Below are 20,843 nucleotides of genomic sequence, written 5' to 3'. Positions count from 1 at the left end.
TTCCTACAACTTTATTGTTAAGCTGGGATGGCTTCGAAGGTACCTCGTTGTCAATAAATAATACCGGCTTGGAATACCTGGTGAGCTCTGACCAGTCTCGCTCAACACCCTCCTTTATAACCCCCTAATTTATGTGCGTCCTAGATTAACCTTGACGTTAATTTCCATCCCAAATATGGAATAAACCTCCCAATTTCCCAAGACCAGTGGGAAGAACATTACCTTATTTGGTCTACCAACCATAGGTCAATAAACAGATAGAATTTGATGGATATCTTGACAATGGTTAGGATTTTACCAAAATATCACTGTTTTTTTTTACATATAAACATGTCGTCAGCTTTTATTAGTGCGTGGGATTTGACTCTATAGAAAGAGTGAAGCAACAATTTTTCAAGGACCCAATATTGTCTTAAGGACCAAAGTGTTACAACTGAATTTGTTGTTCTATTGGTTATATACTGACCTCCATAGTTTGAAACTGTACGAGTTGACCATTCTGCCAAAAATATATCACAGAATAAACTAAGGTAGTTAATCCATTAAAAGCGTTAGCTACAACTAGAAAATGAAAACCGTCAACTGTAAAATGTGTCCAATCGTAGGCACCAATGGTGGGTATCGTTTGTTTCTCTTCAAATTGCTTCTTCTCTTTATTCCATTGATAAATACTAGATTCTACGTCATTGTTATCACCTGAATATATATTAAAACATGAAATGAAATGGGGTTTAACGTCCTACTGTTCTGCTCTGACTGGGTTAATGAAGACGGGCATACGCCATACAGTGTGCTATGTGGGAAATTTTGCCCGGACAGCGGCACTAGTGTTGATGGAACAGTTCAGATACTTTAAATATATCAATAATTAAAACCGGAACCAATCTCATTAAAACACAGATCCTATTTCGTTTCGTTTTTTATAGTTCAAGATTTCGTTTTACTTGTCTTTACTACATTAGGTTCTGGAAGACTTGTTATATAACCCGCGTTCTGGGTGATGTAAGAGATTAGCCAATGAAACGGACTGTTACGGCGAGTTCTTGGCGTGCGTTGCACGGAATTGTGGGTATCCCAGTCAGTAAAAACATGAACGCTGATTAGTTATAAAAAAGTCTGACGTCAAACGATCAAAAGCCACTCGTTTGACCCCTGGCGCGACCTTTACTGTAGTGAAGGCCATCGAAAGTATAAAAAACGAAACGAAATATAGATCTATAATTTAATCAGATTGAACCGGGACAGATTAACTGATCGACTTTTTAGTTTTACAAAGATTGGAATTGAAATAAAATGGTGTTTAACATCCTACTGTTCTGCACCGAGAGGGCTAATGAAGACGGCCATGCTCCATGCAGTGTGCTATGGGAAACATTTGGCCCGGACTGTGGCACTACGGCTTACTCGTATATCTAATTCCAACTATCAAGGGTTCTTTTACTGCCACACCAAACGACTATATGTTGTCTTTTGCCAGGTCATTCGTCCTACACCACTTTTAAACGGGGAACCACGCCGGAAAATAATGATGAACTTTCTCAGCCAACACGGGACCTTCAGGTTAGCGAGCCAACGTCTTACTCACGGGGGGGGGGGGCCGAATGGTTAGCACGTGCGTGCTGTATCACACGGCCCGTCATTGAGTCAACTGGCGTGGTTTCGAACCCCCGGTTGTACGTGACAAGGAGTAGGGTCGCCTGTACGACCTCGTGGGTTTTCTCCGGGTCCTCCGGTTTCCTCCCACTGCTAAAGCTAAAGACCCCTATGCGCAAGGGAATTATTGAAATAAAATTAAACCATATGTTAGTCCCAAAATGACCTAGTTTGTGACGAGTGGACGTTAAATCCCATCTCTCTCTCTCTCTCTCTCTCTCTCTCTCTCTTACTCACAGATAAGATTGGTAATTAAAAGAGATTGTACCTTCAGCATGATTAGCCACAGCTAAATAATGATCTCCGTCTATTTCAAAATATTCAAAATCTCGAGCCGTCCATGTTAGAATTTCCTGGTAAGGTTTGAATTTCTTTCTCCTCCTATGCCAGCGGAATATTGTCGAATTATTCTGTTTGGATGTGGAGTTACCGTAGTTGGCCACTGCAAGGAAAAACTGAAATTAGATAAATTCTGAATAAACTCCCCAGTTCTAGGGGTTCTTATCTGAAGGCAGATATAACAGTAATTTAATTATGTTCATGTATAATATTTACAGGGAAGCGGTCACAGGGTATTTCCCAATTGACTTTAGTATTAATTGTCGTTTTCTTGACCGGCTCCAACAATTTTCGTTAACTGGGACCAGGGACTAAGTGAGAGCTTTTGCGCCCCTCGCAAATGGCAAGGAATCACGCGGTTTCAATGCGGTTTTTAACATTATAATCACTTAACCAGTGCAAACATATACCGTGGGTCAGATATGCTACAAATCGACTCTAGCAATATCCAACACAACCCAATATTACTCCCAATATTACCGCACACACATATAAATATTGTTGTTGGGTTTTTTTTTGGGGGGGGGGGGGGTTGGGGGGGGGACCAGACGGGATCTTGTTCCTCGTGTAAAATCATGGATTACCACGCCCCTGACCAGGACGCTCTCATGTCTTGTTCCAAAGCTTATATGGGATTTACCATGGAAATGTTGAGCCCCACGTGTTTCCCCTGGTGAAAGCAGACCACCATTAAATTTCACCATCTCGGTACAAATTGTAGTTGGTCTATTTATAGCAATTATCTCTCTGTCTCTTTTCTCCCCTTTTGCATCCCCATTTTTGTTGATTTTTTGGTCTAGAATGGACGAAGAGGGCTTGAATTCACATTTTCTGCCAGGTTTTGGTAAATATTCATGATTTTGAGGCGGAAGGTTAACGGGGTTATCAGGTTGACTTCGGTGATATGTACAGCAACTAGTTACATGTTTTTAGTATGCTTCTTCAAGTTTGTGTATTTCAAAATTTTGGTGGTCAACCTCATACAAATTTTAGTGCAAAGACATGACCATTTGTTCCTCTGTCTGTAGTGAAAAGCATTCAGCCCAACGAAAATTTGGGGAAAAGTTGGAGGTGGGCAAAGAGGCCAGAATTAACATTGAAGTCAATGGGGAAATTAATGGTGGTCTGCCTCCTGGTGGCAATTCACGATTATCTCCCTTTAAATGTACTCGCGTCTATCGGCAATACAAATATTGGAATGGATAAAATGAGGTTTAACGTCCCATTTTTCTCCTTGTCTGCGATATCACCTCAGTGGAAGCGGACGTTAAATAAAGCTATTTCACACACACACACTTTTCTGCTCCAACTGAGCTAATGAAGACGCCATAGGGTGTGCTATGAGGAAAATTTTGCATAGACAGCAACTTTCAAGGGTTATTTTACGTGCACACCAAAGTGTACACACAACCAGGGTCAGATCCACCTTCCTGTATCACTGACAAGAGGGAATCACAATGGAAGACTTTCTCGACCAACACGGGGATCGACCCAGGGACTTCCAGGTTAGTAAGTCAACGCCTTACCCACTGAGCCACCACGGCTCCCACCGGCATTTGTCTGCGTTATGAAAGTTTGCCGCCCGATCTCACCCCCGCCCTCCTTGACCAATCGCGAAAACGCAACACAATACCCATCAAACAAATCTAATATTTAAACAGTATTTACATGGAAAAATAAGATCGTGCCAGGCATTTTATACATGTATTGAAAAACGCCTTTATTTTGCACTGCAGTAGACCATAAATGCCCCTTCGGTTAGTGCTAAATGATAAGGCCAGCTCAAATTTCGTCATAGATCACGAGATTTAAACAGGGCTAGCGCTAATCCCAACCCTAACCCTGGACCTAGCCCCAATGCTTACCCTAACCTTAACCTACAATCACGTGCCCTAACCTTATTTACATCTCAGCGACCTTGACAAAAATTGCGCTGGCCTTAACAAATAGATTTAGCCATGCCCTTACCCAAAAAGGTGGACCAGGGGAGTCTACAAGGTGGATCATGATAGTACCACCCCCTCGCCCCACTCCAACTACGCTACAGAGCTAAAATATCAATCGAAAACACCCTTTACCTGATTTTTTATTTGAAAAAATTCACAGGATTGTGCTGACTCTGTGGATAGTTTCTGGTAAAATTCAAATCTTCCATCGATCCATTTAAATATAACAGAATGTCCCGAGGAGTCGTCACCGCCGCCATTATTAGCAAATGCTGCAAACATGCCTTCCCCTGGTAGATGAAATACTGTGACGTCAATAGAAGCACTGGGTGTGGTCAATGTTTGATATTCTAATACATAGTCTAAACGATATTTCTCTGTAAATAGCGAGAGCAAAAAAAAAACAGTTCATTGAGGGACTAACAAATAGTTCACTTTTATTTCAATAATTCGCTTGCGCGCATAGAGGTCCTGAACAGTTGCGGGAAACCGGATGACCCGGGAAAAACCCACTCCTTGCCACGTACAACCGGGGAATCGAAACCACGCCAGTTGACTCAATGACAGACCTTATGATACAACGCGCATGCGCTAACCAGGGGCGGACTTACTGGCAATCAACCAAGTAACCAACCGACTCGTTTCAGAGTAAATTACGATTTCCAACCTAAACTGACTGTTAATTCCTTTCCCACGAGAATATATGGCGGTACAAAATAATTGTTCGCCACCGCCACCCCCACCCCCGGATCCGCGCCTGCAGAACAATGGTTACAGTAAGTAATGCTTCGGTGACATAAATTTGGCGCATGGATTTCGAAATAGAACATGACTTCCAAATTATTCTTACTTCAGCGTCTGTGCCACTTTAACGAAGCAGTGTGTCCGTGTCCTTCGTTGTATGTGTAGTACGAATTATAAGATCCCAATTAGGTTGGTTGTTATGACAGCAAGATAACATACCAGTTTCTACAGTAACTTCTTGCCATATTCCATTCACACAAACTTTAATTTTCTGAGTATAAACATCAAAGGCCAAATTACCAACATCCAGCCATGTACATACACTACCACGTGGCCAATATGACGTCATCGGACTTTCTAAAAGTAAAAGAAAATTCCTGCATAAAGAAATAAGTTTTAGCTTGTTTCCTAATGATGTTGCAAAATAACCTATTTTTACTGATGTAAAAAATTAACAAATTCTTAATGTTGCAGATAAATAGTTTATTCTTATTTTTGTATTGAAATAACGAATTCTTACTGTTGTGTCGAAATAATGAATTCTTACTGTTGTGTCGAAATAATGAATTCTTACTGTTGTATCGAAATAATGAATTGTTGCTGCTGTAGCGCAACAACGAATTCTTGCTGTTGTAGCGAAATAGCCTATTCTTGCTGTTGTAGCGAAATAGCCTATTCTTGCTGTTGTAGCGAAATAGCCTATTCTTACTGTTGTCTTGAAATTACAAATTTTTACTGTTGTATGTACATGTATTAGTAATAATGCATTCTTACTGTTGTATCGAAATAATGAATTCTTACTGCTGTAGCGAAATAACGAATTCCTACTGTTGTGTCGAAAGAGCTTATTCTTACTGTATAACGAATTCTTGCTGTTGTAGCGAAATAGCCTATTCTTGCTGTTGTGGCAAAATAGCCTATTCTTACTGTTGTCTTGAAATTACGAATTCTTACTGTTGTGTCGAAATAATGAATTCTTACTATCGTATCGAAATAATGAATTCTTGCTGCTGTAGCCAAATAACGAATTCTTACTGGTGTATCGAAATAGCCTATTCTTACTGTATAACGAATTCTTGCTGTTGTTGCGAAATAGCCTTTTCTTGCTGTTGTAGCGAAATAGCATATTCTTACTGTTGTCGTGAAATTACGAATTCTTACTGTTGTATCGAAATAATGAATTCTTACTGTTGTATCGAAATAATGAATTCTTACTGTTGTATCGAAATAACGAATTCTTACTGTTGTATCGAAATAGCTTTTTCTTAATGTTGTAACGAAATAACGTATTCTTAATGTTGTATCGAAATGACAAATTCTTGTGGTATTTGTATTTTATGTTTTAATGTTTATTTGTACCTGGTACCATAGGTATCCTGTTGTCCATTTCATTATAAGATGGCGGACGGGGAGGACATGCACGAACTGCGGCATCTGCTCCTGGGACAAAAATAACATCTTTCAGCAAACCCTACAAAACAAAAGAAAATCTTTTTAATTGACACAGGAGTCAACTCGTTTACCTCGTTGACACAGAGCAATAGAGTAGTTGCCAAGAAAATTGTACTTTTGGACCCGGAACTTGTAACTAACTGCTACTTATCTTGTTGTTCTTGGGGTGACGCTCTTCTAAAAAGCCCAAGGCTCCGTCAATTCAAGTCCGATCGACATGAAAAGTGGCATGCTTCTTTTTTGAACAGTTCTGCATCGATTTGGTGAATTAGAGAACGATCGTACTTGTTATACAAAGACGGCCTACCATTTGAAAGCATGAGGCCACTCGGTAAACCTCAGCAGATTCCAGTACCCTACATCTAGCCTCGGCTGTATGACGAAGTCCGCCATTGGAACTACTTTCAAGTTCCCAGATTACCAACAGCGTTGCCCATGACGACGCCTTTTAAGAATGTTTTATCATACAAATATTTCAAAGTCTGAAGCAATTCATAGACTCTACTATGGGGTACCCGGTTAACACTTCTTTTGGAGGAAGTTGACATGGCAATGTTAGTGATTTATACGGACTAGGACGACCGTGGTAAGAGAGAGAGAGAGAGAGAGAGACAGAGACAGAGACGGAGAGAGAGAAATGGGGTTTCACGTCCACTCGACACAAACTAGGTCATTTCGGGACTAACATATGTTTTTTTTAAATTTTATTTCAATAATTCGCTTGCGCGTAGGGGTCTTTAGCAGTGGGAGGAAACCGGAGGACCCGGAGAAAACCCACGAGGTTGGGTTGGACAGGCGACCCTACTCCTTGTCACGGACCGTGGTAAGAATAAATAGGTTAAATTAAAATTACCTGGAACATGGTATGTTTGGAATGACATCTTGCAATACTGAATATTCTATTATTCACAGACAGAAGAGCCGGGAATTGCCTTCTTAATTTTTTCGATTTCTCCATTCGGCAGTCGATTGTCATGGCAACATTTTTGCCCGACACACTGAAACCAATCGTATGCCAATAAGAGTCATCGATAATGGAAGATTTAAATTTAATTGTCTGATTTTGATATCTAAATAAAATTCTTGTTTTTGAAAATGACACAGAAATGACGTCAGAATTAGTCTCTTCATCCACTAGAGAAAGCAAGCATTCGCGTCGGGCAGGTTTCACTTTGTACTGGTAAACAAAGAAAAAGGAAAATTCCTCAGGAAATATGTTACATCGCTTGAATATATTTTTAGAGGGAAAGTGCAGCTCGTGTGCCTCGTTTGAAAATCCGAATGCATGCACGTGACTTTCTGGGTCATACGTGACACTAACGCCATCTGGTAAATCTTGTATTGTTGGAACTGCTTCTTTGATTAGATCTATCGGAGTCAAATCTGAAATAAAGGAAAATTGTTTTACAATTAGTGGTTAATAATAAATTACTCTTCCACAAATACGACACTTCATGATAAGCAGAGCGATAGCACAACAAAATTGGAAAATCTGATTTCTACGCATTAAAATACAGATCTATATTTCGTTTCGTTTTGTATGCTTTCGATGGCCTAGACTACATGAAGATCTGGCCAGTTGTAATGGGAGGTCGCGTCAGAGGTCATACAAGCGGTTTTTGATCCGATGACGTCAGACATTAATTAATCAACCAACGTTGATGTTTCTAGTGGTTTACCCACAGTTCCATGCACAGTACGCCAAGAACTCGCTGTAACAGACCGCTTCATTGGCTAATCACTCACATTAACCAGAACGTAACTTATATAACAACTCTTCCAGATCCTAGGGTAGTGAAGACAAGAAAAACGAAAATTTGAACTATAAAAAACGAAACGAAATATGATCTGTGGTGAAGACAAGTAAAACGAAATTGTGAACTATAAAAAACGAAACGAAATATGATATGTATTTTAATCAGATTGAAGGTTGGTTAAGGAAATTAAAGCCTTTGGTCGTCATTTCAGTGATTTCGAATCTTTTTCAAATTAGAATTTGTTAAAGTTTAATCTTTAAAAATACTATCAGTCCACCAATGGTTCAATTCCGCGTTCAGTATATTACCATGATATAAGGAATTGAAAATTTCAAAACTTTTAGCATCCTCTGCAGACGATATTAAGCGCCACCTTTACGTGATGGGTAAAATATTTTAATGCAATGGGTCTCTTTTTAATACGATTGAATCCAAGTCAAGGGAGATTATCTCCCGTTCATAGCTTAGTTTTGTTTTCTTAATCAAATGTTGAATAATCAATTACATTTTAGCGTGGATTAAGTAAGGAAAAATAAGATATTGCCCGAAAATGCAAATCGATGAGTGGCTTTAAGTTTAGGCCACGCCAATTAAAAATTTTGTTCTTCGGGAAAACCTATTAAAATTTGCTTCCTATTTCTCGGGGAAAATAAAATAATTTAAAACAAAGAAATATTTGATTGATTTACTCAAAAGCTTTCAGTTTTGAAAATTTAAATTAGAATCGATTGAATTGAATAATACTTAATTATCAGATAATGCAAAAAGAATATGCCGAAAATTTCAGACAAATTATTTTACTCTGAACCGAGATATTTAGGCTAGGCTCAAACATCATTACTAACTTTGCTGTGTTTTTTTTACAATAACTGTTATCCATCACAAAATGTATTCAAATCCACTAAATATCGCTGGCATCGAGAGTTGATTATAGTCTGGATAAGTTAATTAATGTCTAATTTATAATTTAGATAACATTTAAGGCCTAAGGAAAAACCAAAAATAGGCAGATTTAGATCTTGCATAATGCATGTTTAATAATATATTACTGCTACCATTAACTACGTATAAATATGTACAAATACATACGAGACAACTTTCTGTCGGACTATCATTTGATCCTTGGTTAATCCGTCTTAATAGACTTACCTGGACTGATCGCATACATGACCAACAAGAGAACTCGCCCATTATTTAATATGGAGGATCATTCATTGTATTTAACATGGCCGTGTGAAGTCATGGAAACAAGTTAGTGAGAATCATGGGTGGAGGGATTTAGTCCGGGTTGTCGTACCTCCTTCTTTTACCACCCCCACCTCCTATACATATCGACTCTTATAATCGTCACGTTCCATACATTAGTTAACTTGAAAGGTTTGCGGCTTAATTTCGCCGCATTGGGGTGTTTTTATCGACCGCACACATCTTGTCGGCTAACTGTCTGATCATATTAGATGCATGTCTTTAGTTACGGCTGCTCTGAAAGAAACAGGCTACCATCACAATCAGTTCTATTTCTGAAATTCAATTATCTATTTGAGTTGAAGAAATTAACTTCAAAGCGATGAAAAATCACCGTATGTTTCAGTTTGGGTTATTTTATCATGAATTGTCCCCAGACCTTTTCTTACTGGTATTCTGGCGAAGTTCATAATTTTAAAAAAATTGTACGATAAGAAAACACATCAGAAATATGTTTTTTAGTGGCTGATGTAAAATCCCTCTTCAAGAGTTTTATATGAATATGCATATAGAACAAGCACATCATATGAACCGGGACCCGAACATGACATCATCGCAGTAACCTTGGAGACTCACAATCGATGTGCAGTTGGCTAAGGAACAACTATTTCAAATTTCATTTCGATCGTACTCGAACTGGCTGAGCCTTAGGGTTGTTAGTTTTTTTCGGGTGTGGGGTGGGAAGGGGGTTGAAGAACGCCACCCCAGGAACAACATGTGCATGCAACCAGTTTCTGTTTCAAAAAACAAGGGAGCCAGAGTGGCCCGGTTTGAATGGCACTGAATTCCTAACCCGAAGGTCCAGGGCGTTGGCTGAACAAGTTCCTCGAAGCTAATTTCCTATTGTCAGTGGTGCATGACGGGTGGTCAGGTAAGAAGAAACATCTAGTTGTTCGGGTGGGAATATAAACACATGTAATGTGTATGTCACTGGAAGCACGTTAAAGATCCCTTGATAGTTTAAATCGATATATGAATAGACCGTAGCCCAAAGTTTATCTCGTAGGACGATAAACCCCATTGGCCATTTTATTTAATTTCATTTAAGAAAACTAAATATATCATGTTTTTGAATTCGAGGAGGGGGGGGGGGCGAATGGTTAGCAATTGCGCGCTGTATCATAAGGTCTGTCATTGAGTCAACTGGCGTGGTTTCGATTCCCTGGTTGTGCGTGACACGGAGTAGAGTCGCCTGTAAAACCTCGTGGGTTTTCTTCGGGTCTCCCGGTTTCCTCCCACTGCTAAAGACTCTACGCGCAAGCGAATTATTAAAATAATATTGAACCATATGTTAGTCTCTCTCTCTCTCTCTCTCTCTCTCTCTCTCTCGCTCTCTCTCTCTGGCTCGCTCTTTCTCTCTTTTGTTGAATTTGAAATAAGAGTAGGAAGTAGTGCCTCTTTCCCTCATAGTACACTATATGGGTATGTTTGTCTCCATTAGCCCAGGGGGGGTGGATGGCTGAATGGTTAGCGTGCGCGCTGTATCATAAAGTCTGTCATTGAGTCGACTGGCGTGGTTTCGAATCCCCGGTTGTACGTGACAAGGAGTAGGGTCGCCTGTCCAACCTCGTGGGTTTTCTCCGGGTCCTCCGGTTTCCTCCCACTGCTAAAGACCCCTATGCGCAAGCGAATTATTGAAATAAAATTAAACCATATGTTAGTCCCGAAATGACCTAGTTTGTGTCGAGTGGACGTTAAACCCCATTTCTCTCTCTCTCTCTCCATTAGCCCAGTCGGCGCAGAACAGTACGACGTTAAACCCCGTTTCATTTTAATTAATTTGTTGTATGTTATGAATGAAGGTTAGAAGGTTGTATGTTTGTTAAATAAGAAATAGGCGGGGACCAGGCATTAACAATAATTAAACAGCAAGTGGGAGAATTTCTTACTTGTTTGTCCCTTAATTGAAACGCGACAAGATAATTAGAAGACAAAACAGGCTTGAACTAGTCGTAAACTAACAGCTAATCACAGAGCAGACATTTTAAAAGGAATTCCTCACAACACACACGCACCTTAGACAACGTAAGTAAATGAAATGAGTCAATAAACTGAGGGGTCAAAGGTTAAAGTTCACCACCTATTTTCAAGTCGAAAATATAACAAATTAAAGAGGCATTAGCGAGTTTAGGGTCATTGTCTGTTGTTTTAAAAAAATTGACGTGTGTACTAATTTAAGACGAATCTGCAAAACTGTGATTTTCAAGTTTAGGCAACTTATTTGACTAAGTATTCCAGCGTTTTGGTTTTCGATAATTCGACCCGTCTAAGGTTGGTTTGAAAATGTCATATGACTTTTCAAAATTTAACCGCCGCAAATGCGTTGTACAATGGTTTTGCAACCGAAATGCCACTCTATGCCGACCTGAATTCCAACCATCCAATAATAATAATCGATGCCTGAAAAATGTCGCACAAGTAGAGTAACTCTAGACAAAAATGTTATAATCCATAGTCAATTCAGTACAAATTCGTGGTATTCAATTAAAATTAGCGGTTTATTAGATTTCGGACTTTATTTTGCCGACTAGATGATATACTAAAAGTTTTTTCACTTTACCCATCTTCCCGAAAAGTCAGATTGCCCGACAGTTAGAGGGCAGATGCCCCCCCCACACACACACACACACACACACGCCCCCTGGCTCGTAAGCCTATAGTATTAAATGGGACTTATTTGTTCTACGAGTCATATTATTAAACGTTGAGTTTCATTTGATAATGTGTTTCATTCATAACGTTGAGTTTAGTTTGATAACGTTGAGTTTAGTTTGATAACGTTGTTTCTTTTGGTAACGTTGAATTTCGTTTGGTAACGTTGTGTTTCATTTGTAATGTGTTTCATTCATAACGTTGTGTTTCATTCATAACGTTAAGTTTTGGTCGATAACGTTGAGTTTAGTTTGATAACGTTGAGTTTAGTTTGATAACGTTGAGTTTCGTATGATACCATTGTTTGGTAGTATTGAGTTTTGTCTGATAACGTTAGCTTCTGTTTGATAACGAAAAGTACAGCTAGGTCTGTGAGGACGGTTTCTATAATTTCGATTTGGGGACAAACGTTATTTGATCTCCTATGGAAGTCAAAATTTCTGATTGTCTATAAACGATACATTGACACTGTTGTGAATATTTCTTCAGTTCCAATAGTTTTCCTCAAAAAAATTGTAAAGCGTTGTCTCACTATATATAAACTATGAATCCCTGGTTCGGTGTTTGTTTATTATTGTACTTTACGCTAACAACCATTTGATTAAAATAAAGATATTTCGTTTCGTTTTTTTTATACTTTCGATGGCCTCCACTAATGTAGTAAAGACAAGTACAACGAAATGTTGAACTATAAAAAACGAAACGAAAAGGAACAGCCTCTGTGTTTTAATCAGACTGGGCTAATAACTCTTATTGTACTTGATGCGAACAATTTTCGTTGTAATTTTTGCGAACAATTTCCGTTGTACTCTATGTAAATAATTTTGTACTTTGCGTGAACATTATTCATTGTACGTTTCGCGAATGATTTTGTTGTACTTTATGCGAACAATTTTCGTTACATTTGGCGTAAACCGTTTTCGCTGTGTTTTATGCGAAAACTTTGCGTTGTAATTTACGCGAACAATTCGCTGTGTTTTCTGCAAACAATTTCCGTAGTACTCTGTGCAAATAAATTTGTACTTTACGAGAACAATTTTTATTGTACTACGGAATTATTATTGTACTTTTCGCAAACAATTTTCAAGATACTTTCTGGCAAATATTTCTTACTAGTCTATACAAACTGTTTGGTACGAGAACCATTTGCGTAGTACTTTATGGAAACAATTTCGTAATTTGCTTAGTGCTCCTTGCGAATAATTTTCGTTGGACGTTATGCGTACAACTTTCGTTATACAATTGTATTTCTACGTCCCTTTAAGTGTGTATTTTACGTCCGCTTCCATCGAGGTGATATCGCAGACAAGGTCCCTTTAAGACCGGATGCCGTCTGTAAGACAGACACTAATTCAACATACACCATTAAAACCAACTGGGTTATAAAAACTCGTAGAACAGCGATAATTACTTTCTTAAACAAATCTTCCCATGTTCGCTATTCACAACTGAGTTCACCATTTTTTTTTTATTAGTTGGACAAAGAAAGAACAAATTAGCAACATGGTCTCGACGAAAGATGACAATGCACATCAAAGCATACCGGAATTTGGTGTTAAGCTGTGGTTACTATGGACTAATAGCTCCACCTATCGGTGGGTTATTGGATTGCGGTTTCGTGTTTTCAATAAAAAAAAAATCTACCCATCCAGACGAGCGGGTAAATAATATACATTGAAGATACGTTTCACACTCTTGAAATAAAATAAAGTGAAATAAAACGAATTAATTGCCCGTTATTGTCATGTTCGTGAATTGAATCACCTCGGTTAGAGATTGCGTCTTTTATTTAATATTTGGTGGTAATATTTGTCTCGCACAAAAAAAAAATTCTCCCGCGGCCCCGACTGGCTATCTCAATTATCTCACGGGACTCTTAGTTAATTGTAGAATCTTTACTATGGTACTGTTCCCTTCCACAAGATGACCAACGTGGATACTGATCTCTTTACGTGACCAATGTCGTACTTATTTAAGGATAGTCTATCGTAACCAGTCGTCAAAATTCAGTGGGCGAGTTATGGATCACTAATCAGGAGGTACCGGGTTCGATCCCAGAGTCGCCGAGTAAGCTCCTCAAGATTTTCCAAACTGATTTCTTGCCACCAAGGAAAAGCACCTGCTTAGTCGTTCGGCTGGATCAAAAGACCCGAGCATATCATTGGCAAAATGTTCAAGACCCCCTTGCAGTTAGATATCGATATAAGAGAAGGCTGTCACAACGCTGTCAGGGCAAAATTTCTTTTGTAGTACATGCACGTCTTCATTATCCCGGTTGGTGCAGAAACGTGGGACGTAAAACCCTATTTCATTATTTACGAATACACTAATAGAACACCTCTTTATATAAAGACCTGGGGATCCGGGGTGGGCTACTGAGTAAGGCAGTGGCTCACTAACTAGGGGATCCGCGGTGGCCTAGTGAGTAAGGTGGTGGCTCACTAACCAGGGGATCCTGGGTGGTCCACTACCCAGGGAATCCGTGGGTTCGATCCCAGTGTTGGCTAAGAAAGTTTTTCGGGATATTCCAGTGCGGTTTCCCCATGTCAGTGGTGCAGGACGGTGGCCAGTGGGCCTGGCAACAACAGTGTATAGGCGTTCGGATGGGATAAAAAAAACGAAGTACATATATACATACTGGCGTGTACGTAAAAGAACCCATGACAGTTGGATTTCGAAATAATGAGTAGATCTTAGTGATGCTATCCGGGCAAAATTTCACCTCAAAGCACACTGCATAGCGTTCGCCCGTCTTCATTAGCCCAGTCGGTGCAGAAAGTAGGACGTTAACCCCCATTTCATTTATATATAGACCTATGCTATGCCTATATAATTAATAGACGGCGGTAGAAGATCAAAGAATATACTTAACATCTTTTGAAGTATAGAATTTACTTACGTATAGATTAACGTTCTATACTAAATATAGACTACGGTGTCACTTTCTTTGTTGCTATCGCTAGTTAAATAGCAGATCCTATGACATTTTGAGACGGATCAAGTCTTAAAGTAAAAAGCTACACGGGCTATTCAATAAGTTAATTACATGATAACATCCAGTTAATTTGAGTGAACCGATTGATATCAGACTAAAACACGTTTAAACTGTCACCATATATCATTGGGCTGACATTCGACTAACCGAGGATAATTCTACACCCGATTATAATAATCACAGACTAGGATATATATATATATATATGTTTTCTTGGTGTGACCAATACGAATAGTTCACTAGAATCGATCCTACTAAAAGTACAGACTAGGTGGTGGTGGGGGTGGGGGGGGGGGGGCTTTATTCTTTTAAATATTCAATAAAATGAAATGGGGTTTAATGTTCTACTTTTTGCACAGACAGGGTAAATGAAGACGGACATGCGCCATACAGTGTGCTACGAGGGAAATTTGGTCGGACAGCGGCGCTACGACATATACCTACACCATACAGCACTACGGCCTAACTTTATTTCGAATTTCAACTGTCAAGTTTTCCGTTACATGCACGCCAATACGATCCGAACGACGATACGTTGCCATTTATTCAAAAGGTGGAAAGTAAAATCTGTGAGCAATACGGATTAAAAAAACGGGGTTCGGTGTAAGTGTGTGTGTGTGTGTGGAAGGGGTGGGGTGGGTGTTGGGGGCTAGTATTTACAGAAATCTGATGAATTAAAATAAATTAAACATACCGACATCCTGCGCAGACGAGATATGGCTGAAACAAGCCAGCGCCACCTATAATTTTAGCTAAAATCTTTTGATGGGCCTCTTTGTAATCCGATGGAACCGAAGTCGTATTGGTATTGTTTCCATAACTGATTTGAGTACATCTTACCAAGGATTTAACAGTGAAAATAAATATTGTCCGAAAAAAGAAAATGGCTATCAACGGCTTTAAGAATCAAACTAAGGAGAGTTCGTCTTATAATAGTGCGACTATCTGGAGTAAGACCGCTTCTGCGATATGACCCTTGGTGAAACAAGCAATTAATCCACACAAACGAAAGAACGTAAAACCGCAAGTCTGACATCAAAACAAAATGATTATATTAAAACGGGATCAGAATTTATGATACGATCGAGTATTAAATCAAACTCTGTGAAAATATTTAATATCCTTCACAGGTCACCGACTGAGCGATAAATTTTAATAACTTTGAAGAACTTTTAGAACTCTTGGCCCAACTATTGTTTTTTTTCTTTTATGTGAATTTTGGCCTTTGTAGTTGGCTGTAAGGCCTTTAGCTAAATAGATAAGATATCACTCGTTTTAAGATAAATAGATAAATAATATAACATTTTTACGACTTGGTGTTAAGTATTCGCCTTTTTTAAACAGTTGATCTGTTCTACAACTATCCTATTATTGCTGTTGATAACCAATACGAAACCTATGCTGTCTACAATAAGGTCCACTTAATAACAGACACGAGGCTGGTTGGCCGACATTCCCCAATTCGACGATTTTCGAGTCTTTTTAACTTATATTTGTATAATTATAAGGATTTATATGGCGCTATATTATTATTATTATTATTATTATTATTGTTCGATTTATATAGCGCTTCATTACACATATGTGTTTCTGAGTGCATTCACAACAAATCTCTGGATGGAAAAGGACTCTCGAAGAGTTTTTGGAAGATCATTCCACATTTTAGCTGCTGTGACGGAGAAATCATATTCACCAGAACGTTTATTATATTATTTATCTTCCACGTGTAAAATCCGCGAGATAAATACAAACATCTACATCGTATGTTGAAATAAAATGGATTTAAAAAGTCCTACGTTTCTGCTTCCTCCCGGCTAATTCGGTTTTTAAAATAATGATAATATTTTGTGGCATTACCTGTGCAGGGTCTGAAAATGTCTTTGTCTTGGTCACGTGTAGAACTAGAACCAAACAACATGGCCACAATAAACACCCTTGCTCTCACCCCTGATATCATATCTGAAACAAACGTTAATAATAAAAAAAAACACTTTTAACATCACATATTTTGACGGAAAACGTAAATAAAATGTGTGAGTCTTTATTGTTTATTATTTAAACAAAGAACCAGAATGTATTTATAGTTCATACAAGAAATGCACCCAGAATCATTTCCTTGTCATAATATACAGAAATAAAATGGAATCGGGTTTGATGTCCTGCCACCAACCAGGTTAATGAAGACGGGTATATGACACACAGTGTGTGACATGGGTAAAGTCTAAAAATTAGAGCCAAATGCAGATTTCGTCAAGGTCGCGAGATGTAAACTAGACTAGGGCACGCGATTGTTGTCGAGATTGTGGGTTAGAGTTAGGACAGGGGTAAGGGTAAGGGATAACCCTGTTTACATCTCGTGACCTTTGACCAAATCTGCAGAACGTATGAGGGAAATTTGAACCGAGCAGCCACGCTACCGACAACTTTTTGCAGAACTCCCACTGTCAAGAGTTTTTTTACCCGATACAACGTTTACACGGGACGTCGATTTCGCGTCCGAAACACTAGACGTTCTTCCTTGCGAGCCATTTGTCCTGCGCCAACTTTCCCGGCCAACATCGGGATCGAACACCCCCGCTTCTGTTGGTTGCCAGGCAGCTTCTAAATCAGTGAGGCACCGCGGCTCCAATAAATGGATGAAAAATTAAATGTCAAAATTAAAATGTCAATCTCGTCTTTCTAATGAATTATATACCGTTGGTTACTAAGCTGTCTAGTCGTTTGGATGGGACGAAAAACCAAGGTATACATTGGCGTGCACGTAAAAGATCCAGTGGCAGTTGGAATTCGACATAACAGTAGGCCGTAGCGCGGAGCAGAACAGTAGGACGTTAAACCTCAGATCATTTCATTTGATTTCATATCGTTTATCATGAAATAAAATCTATAGCCAATAAAAGGTGGCACTTTGTTGTGGGATTATCAGGGTCGGACTTACTACTAACTCATCAGTTGAAGATAACTGGGCTATACTTGGATTGCCGAATGGTTAGCACGTGCGCGCTGTATCATACGGTCTGTCATTGAGTCAACTGGTGGGGTTTCGATTCCCAGGTTGTACGTGACAAGAAGTAGGCTCGCCTGTCCACCCGGTTTCCTCCCACTGCTAGAGACGCCTAAGCGCAAACAAATTATTGAAATAAAATTGAACCATGTGTTAGTCCCGAAATGACCTAGTTTGTGTCGAGGGGACGCCCCGGACAGTGCGTGACAATTTAGTTTCAGTGGGCCCTCAGATACCCGTGGTGTCCCTATAGGTAAATCTAGCCCTGTGGATTATAGTATTTTCTATATTTTACTGAAAGTTCAACGAAGGGTTATAGCGGCATATTGGAAGAAACAGATTACAACGGTAAGTAAACGACTGTAATTAAAGATGAATAACGCCGATAGGAAGGCGTGACCTAAGTAATGAATGTTTATTAGTTATCGTCAACTCTTTGTTTTGGTCCCATGTTTACTCGATAGACCATCATATATTTAATGAAAATTTAATATAGTCTAGACAAAGGATTTCTCGACACTCTTGTCAGGCTTGGTTGATTCAAATCACTTTGATTTTAAACTAATTTAAACCACTTATAGTGAAAAAAAATGCACGACTTCGTCAAAAATACCTTAAAATAAAATTAGTAAGCTGTAAGGCGAGTATTAATAAAGCAATTATTTTTTATAAATCATATCATATAATCATAATTGTTTTCGATATATAGTTATTAAATTGGTTATTTCGACTTCAATGCAATTCACGACAATTATAGTCGTAGAAGAAAAAAAGGCCCCGGGATACGTCTACATTTATTATTTTATTAAATAAAACCTAGAAGATATTTTTTTAATAATTTAAAAGAACACCAGAGGATATAATCATGTCCCTTTCTGCTATCAGTAGGATATAATCATGTCCCTTTCTGCTATCAATTTATAGTTAGTCATTGAAAGAATATAATTTCCCCTTTGCTGTGTTGCTTTTGGCAAGAAATTACAAAATGAATGAATGAATGAATGATTGATTGAATGAATGAATGAATAAATGAATGAACTGGGGTTTAACGTCCTATTTTTCTTCAACATATCGTGTACTTAAACAGGCATTATTCAAGAGCGAGTCTTTCTTTGGGCCTTAAATGTTAGATGAATTATTAATTAGACATTAATTAACTTACAAAGACCATAATCTACTCCCGATGCAATCGGATGGCTCCGATATTAAGCAGATTTAAATACGTTTAGCGGTTGATGAAATAACCGTGAAAATATGGGGATCCTAATATCCAACAGTTAAGACACCGTGAGCATTTTGAAATCAGTACACGAGTCGTGTACTCTATGTTCTTTGGTACCATTTGTAATACACACTGCAAAACATATTCAACGCGAAAAAGCAGAAGTAATTATTTATGACTGATTCATAAACGACAAAATAATAATAATAACCCGCGTAGAATGGCATAACCAAGCGTAAACGACCGCAGTTCAATTTGGACTGTTCACGTATTTCACCGAACATAATCGATTAGAAATTACAATTATTTCTTTAAACATTGAATTTTTACCACTTTATACATGTATATTTCAAATTACATTAATATATGCCTTAGACCCATTCTCATCTATTTTAAACTTCCAGAGAATAGAGCTGTACACCCTTTAAGCCAGAATAAATGTTAAATATAGAGATTAAAATTTAAACAAAAAGTACTTTCATTTTAAAAAAAAAATGAGTTAAAGCTTGGATTGACATTTGGAATTCGAGGCGACCACGTCTCTGTCTGGGCAAAATGTCCCCTCATGACTCATAACATGGCGTATATCTGCACGTCTTTATTAACCCAGTTGGTGTAGAAAAGTAGGACGTTAAACCCCCCTTGTTTCAAACTCCTCTATACACACGGACATGATCTTTAATCCTTTGCATATCTACATCCAATCTATTGGTTGAAGGTTTTTAAAAATTAAATTATTTTGTTGCTTTTGTGATGTTGTACTTACTGCTGGAAACATTATTTCATTAATATTACCTTTTTTGTGATTATTACTTATTTGAGATTATTACTTATTTGGGATTATTATTTATTTGGGATTATTGCTTATTTGGGATTATTATTTATTTGAGGTTATTATTACTTATTTGGGATTATTACTTATTTGGGATTATTACTTATTTGAGATTATTATTTATTTGGGATTATTACTTATTTGGGATTATTACTTACTTTTGGGGGATTATTACTTATTTGGGATCATTAATTATTTGAGATTATTACAACTAATCGCCTTTTTTTCTTTGAATTCTAAAATTTAACTTTATTTAAAAGGAAGGTAAATAAATGAACTTCAAATACACTCTATCCTTGTCTGTAGACGAATTCGGCAAACTTGGTCAATAAAAAAAGCCGATTGCCATTAATAGAGCTGTACTTTTCTTTGTTATAATAAGGGGATTGGATGGCCGAGTGGTTAGCGTGTGCGCGTTGTATTGTAAGGTCTGTTATTGAGTCAGCTGGCGTGGTTTCGATTCCTGGGTTATACGTGACAAGGAGTAGGGTCGCATGTCCAACTTTGTGGGTTTTCTCCGGGTCCTCTGGTTTCCTCCCACTGCTAAACACCCCTGCGCGCAAGATAATTATTGAAATAAAATTGAACCATATGTTAGTTCCGAATCTCTCCCCCCCCCCCCTCTCTCTTTGTCACAATAAACCCTTTCTTTGTAATAAACAGAAACCCTTTCCACAGAAGTCTTTTGAAATAACAAGTCGCCTTTAGAAATAAGCGGAGTAAAAATTTAACATTAGAATAAAGAGAACATATTATATCTTTGACTTCGCTAAAAACAAAATAGAAAAATTTCCCATTAAATTTTCGTGAAATCTTTAAATCGACCGGAGAAAAAGCACGAAAAGGAAGACTGCGATAACGTCTTAAAGCCTGAAAATCTTCATAATTCTCATTTTTGCTAGATTATTCATAACATCAGAATGCAATATTCCATTTTTTATTTTTAAAATACAACGAATTATTGTTTTTAAAAATGTAATTACTGAAATACTTTATATTTTA

The 20,843-nt window shown here is 38.2% G+C and overlaps 1 protein-coding gene across 2 annotated transcripts in view; it reads right to left on the bottom strand.

The window, feature by feature from the left end:
- The window catches only part of LOC126831857 (thrombospondin-type laminin G domain and EAR repeat-containing protein), a 29,192-nt gene that overhangs the window by 7,666 nt on the left and 683 nt on the right, over positions 1 to 20,843 (bottom strand). The window contains exons 2-8 of one of the 2 annotated variants that reach the window (XM_050562492.2): positions 16,641 to 16,742; positions 6,988 to 7,517; positions 6,042 to 6,153; positions 4,902 to 5,039; positions 4,071 to 4,315; positions 1,922 to 2,108; positions 467 to 696 (exon numbers count right to left, since the gene is read on the bottom strand). In XM_050562492.2, coding sequence (XP_050418449.1) covers positions 467 to 696; positions 1,922 to 2,108; positions 4,071 to 4,315; positions 4,902 to 5,039; positions 6,042 to 6,153; positions 6,988 to 7,517; positions 16,641 to 16,740 — 1,542 coding nt within the window. In that variant the 5' untranslated portion in view covers positions 16,741 to 16,742. Of the gene's footprint in view, positions 1 to 466; positions 697 to 1,921; positions 2,109 to 4,070; positions 4,316 to 4,901; positions 5,040 to 6,041; positions 6,154 to 6,987; positions 7,518 to 16,640; positions 16,743 to 20,843 lie in introns of those variants that run through there. The other variant, XM_050562493.2, reaches the window with a different exon arrangement.

The sequence above is a fragment of the Patella vulgata genome, chromosome 9 (assembly GCF_932274485.2).
Source record: "Patella vulgata chromosome 9, xgPatVulg1.2, whole genome shotgun sequence".
NCBI classification, from domain to species: Eukaryota; Metazoa; Mollusca; class Gastropoda; family Patellidae; genus Patella; species Patella vulgata.
The sequence above is the reverse complement of the archived record's forward strand: the minus strand, read 5'-3'. Positions and strand labels throughout refer to the sequence as shown.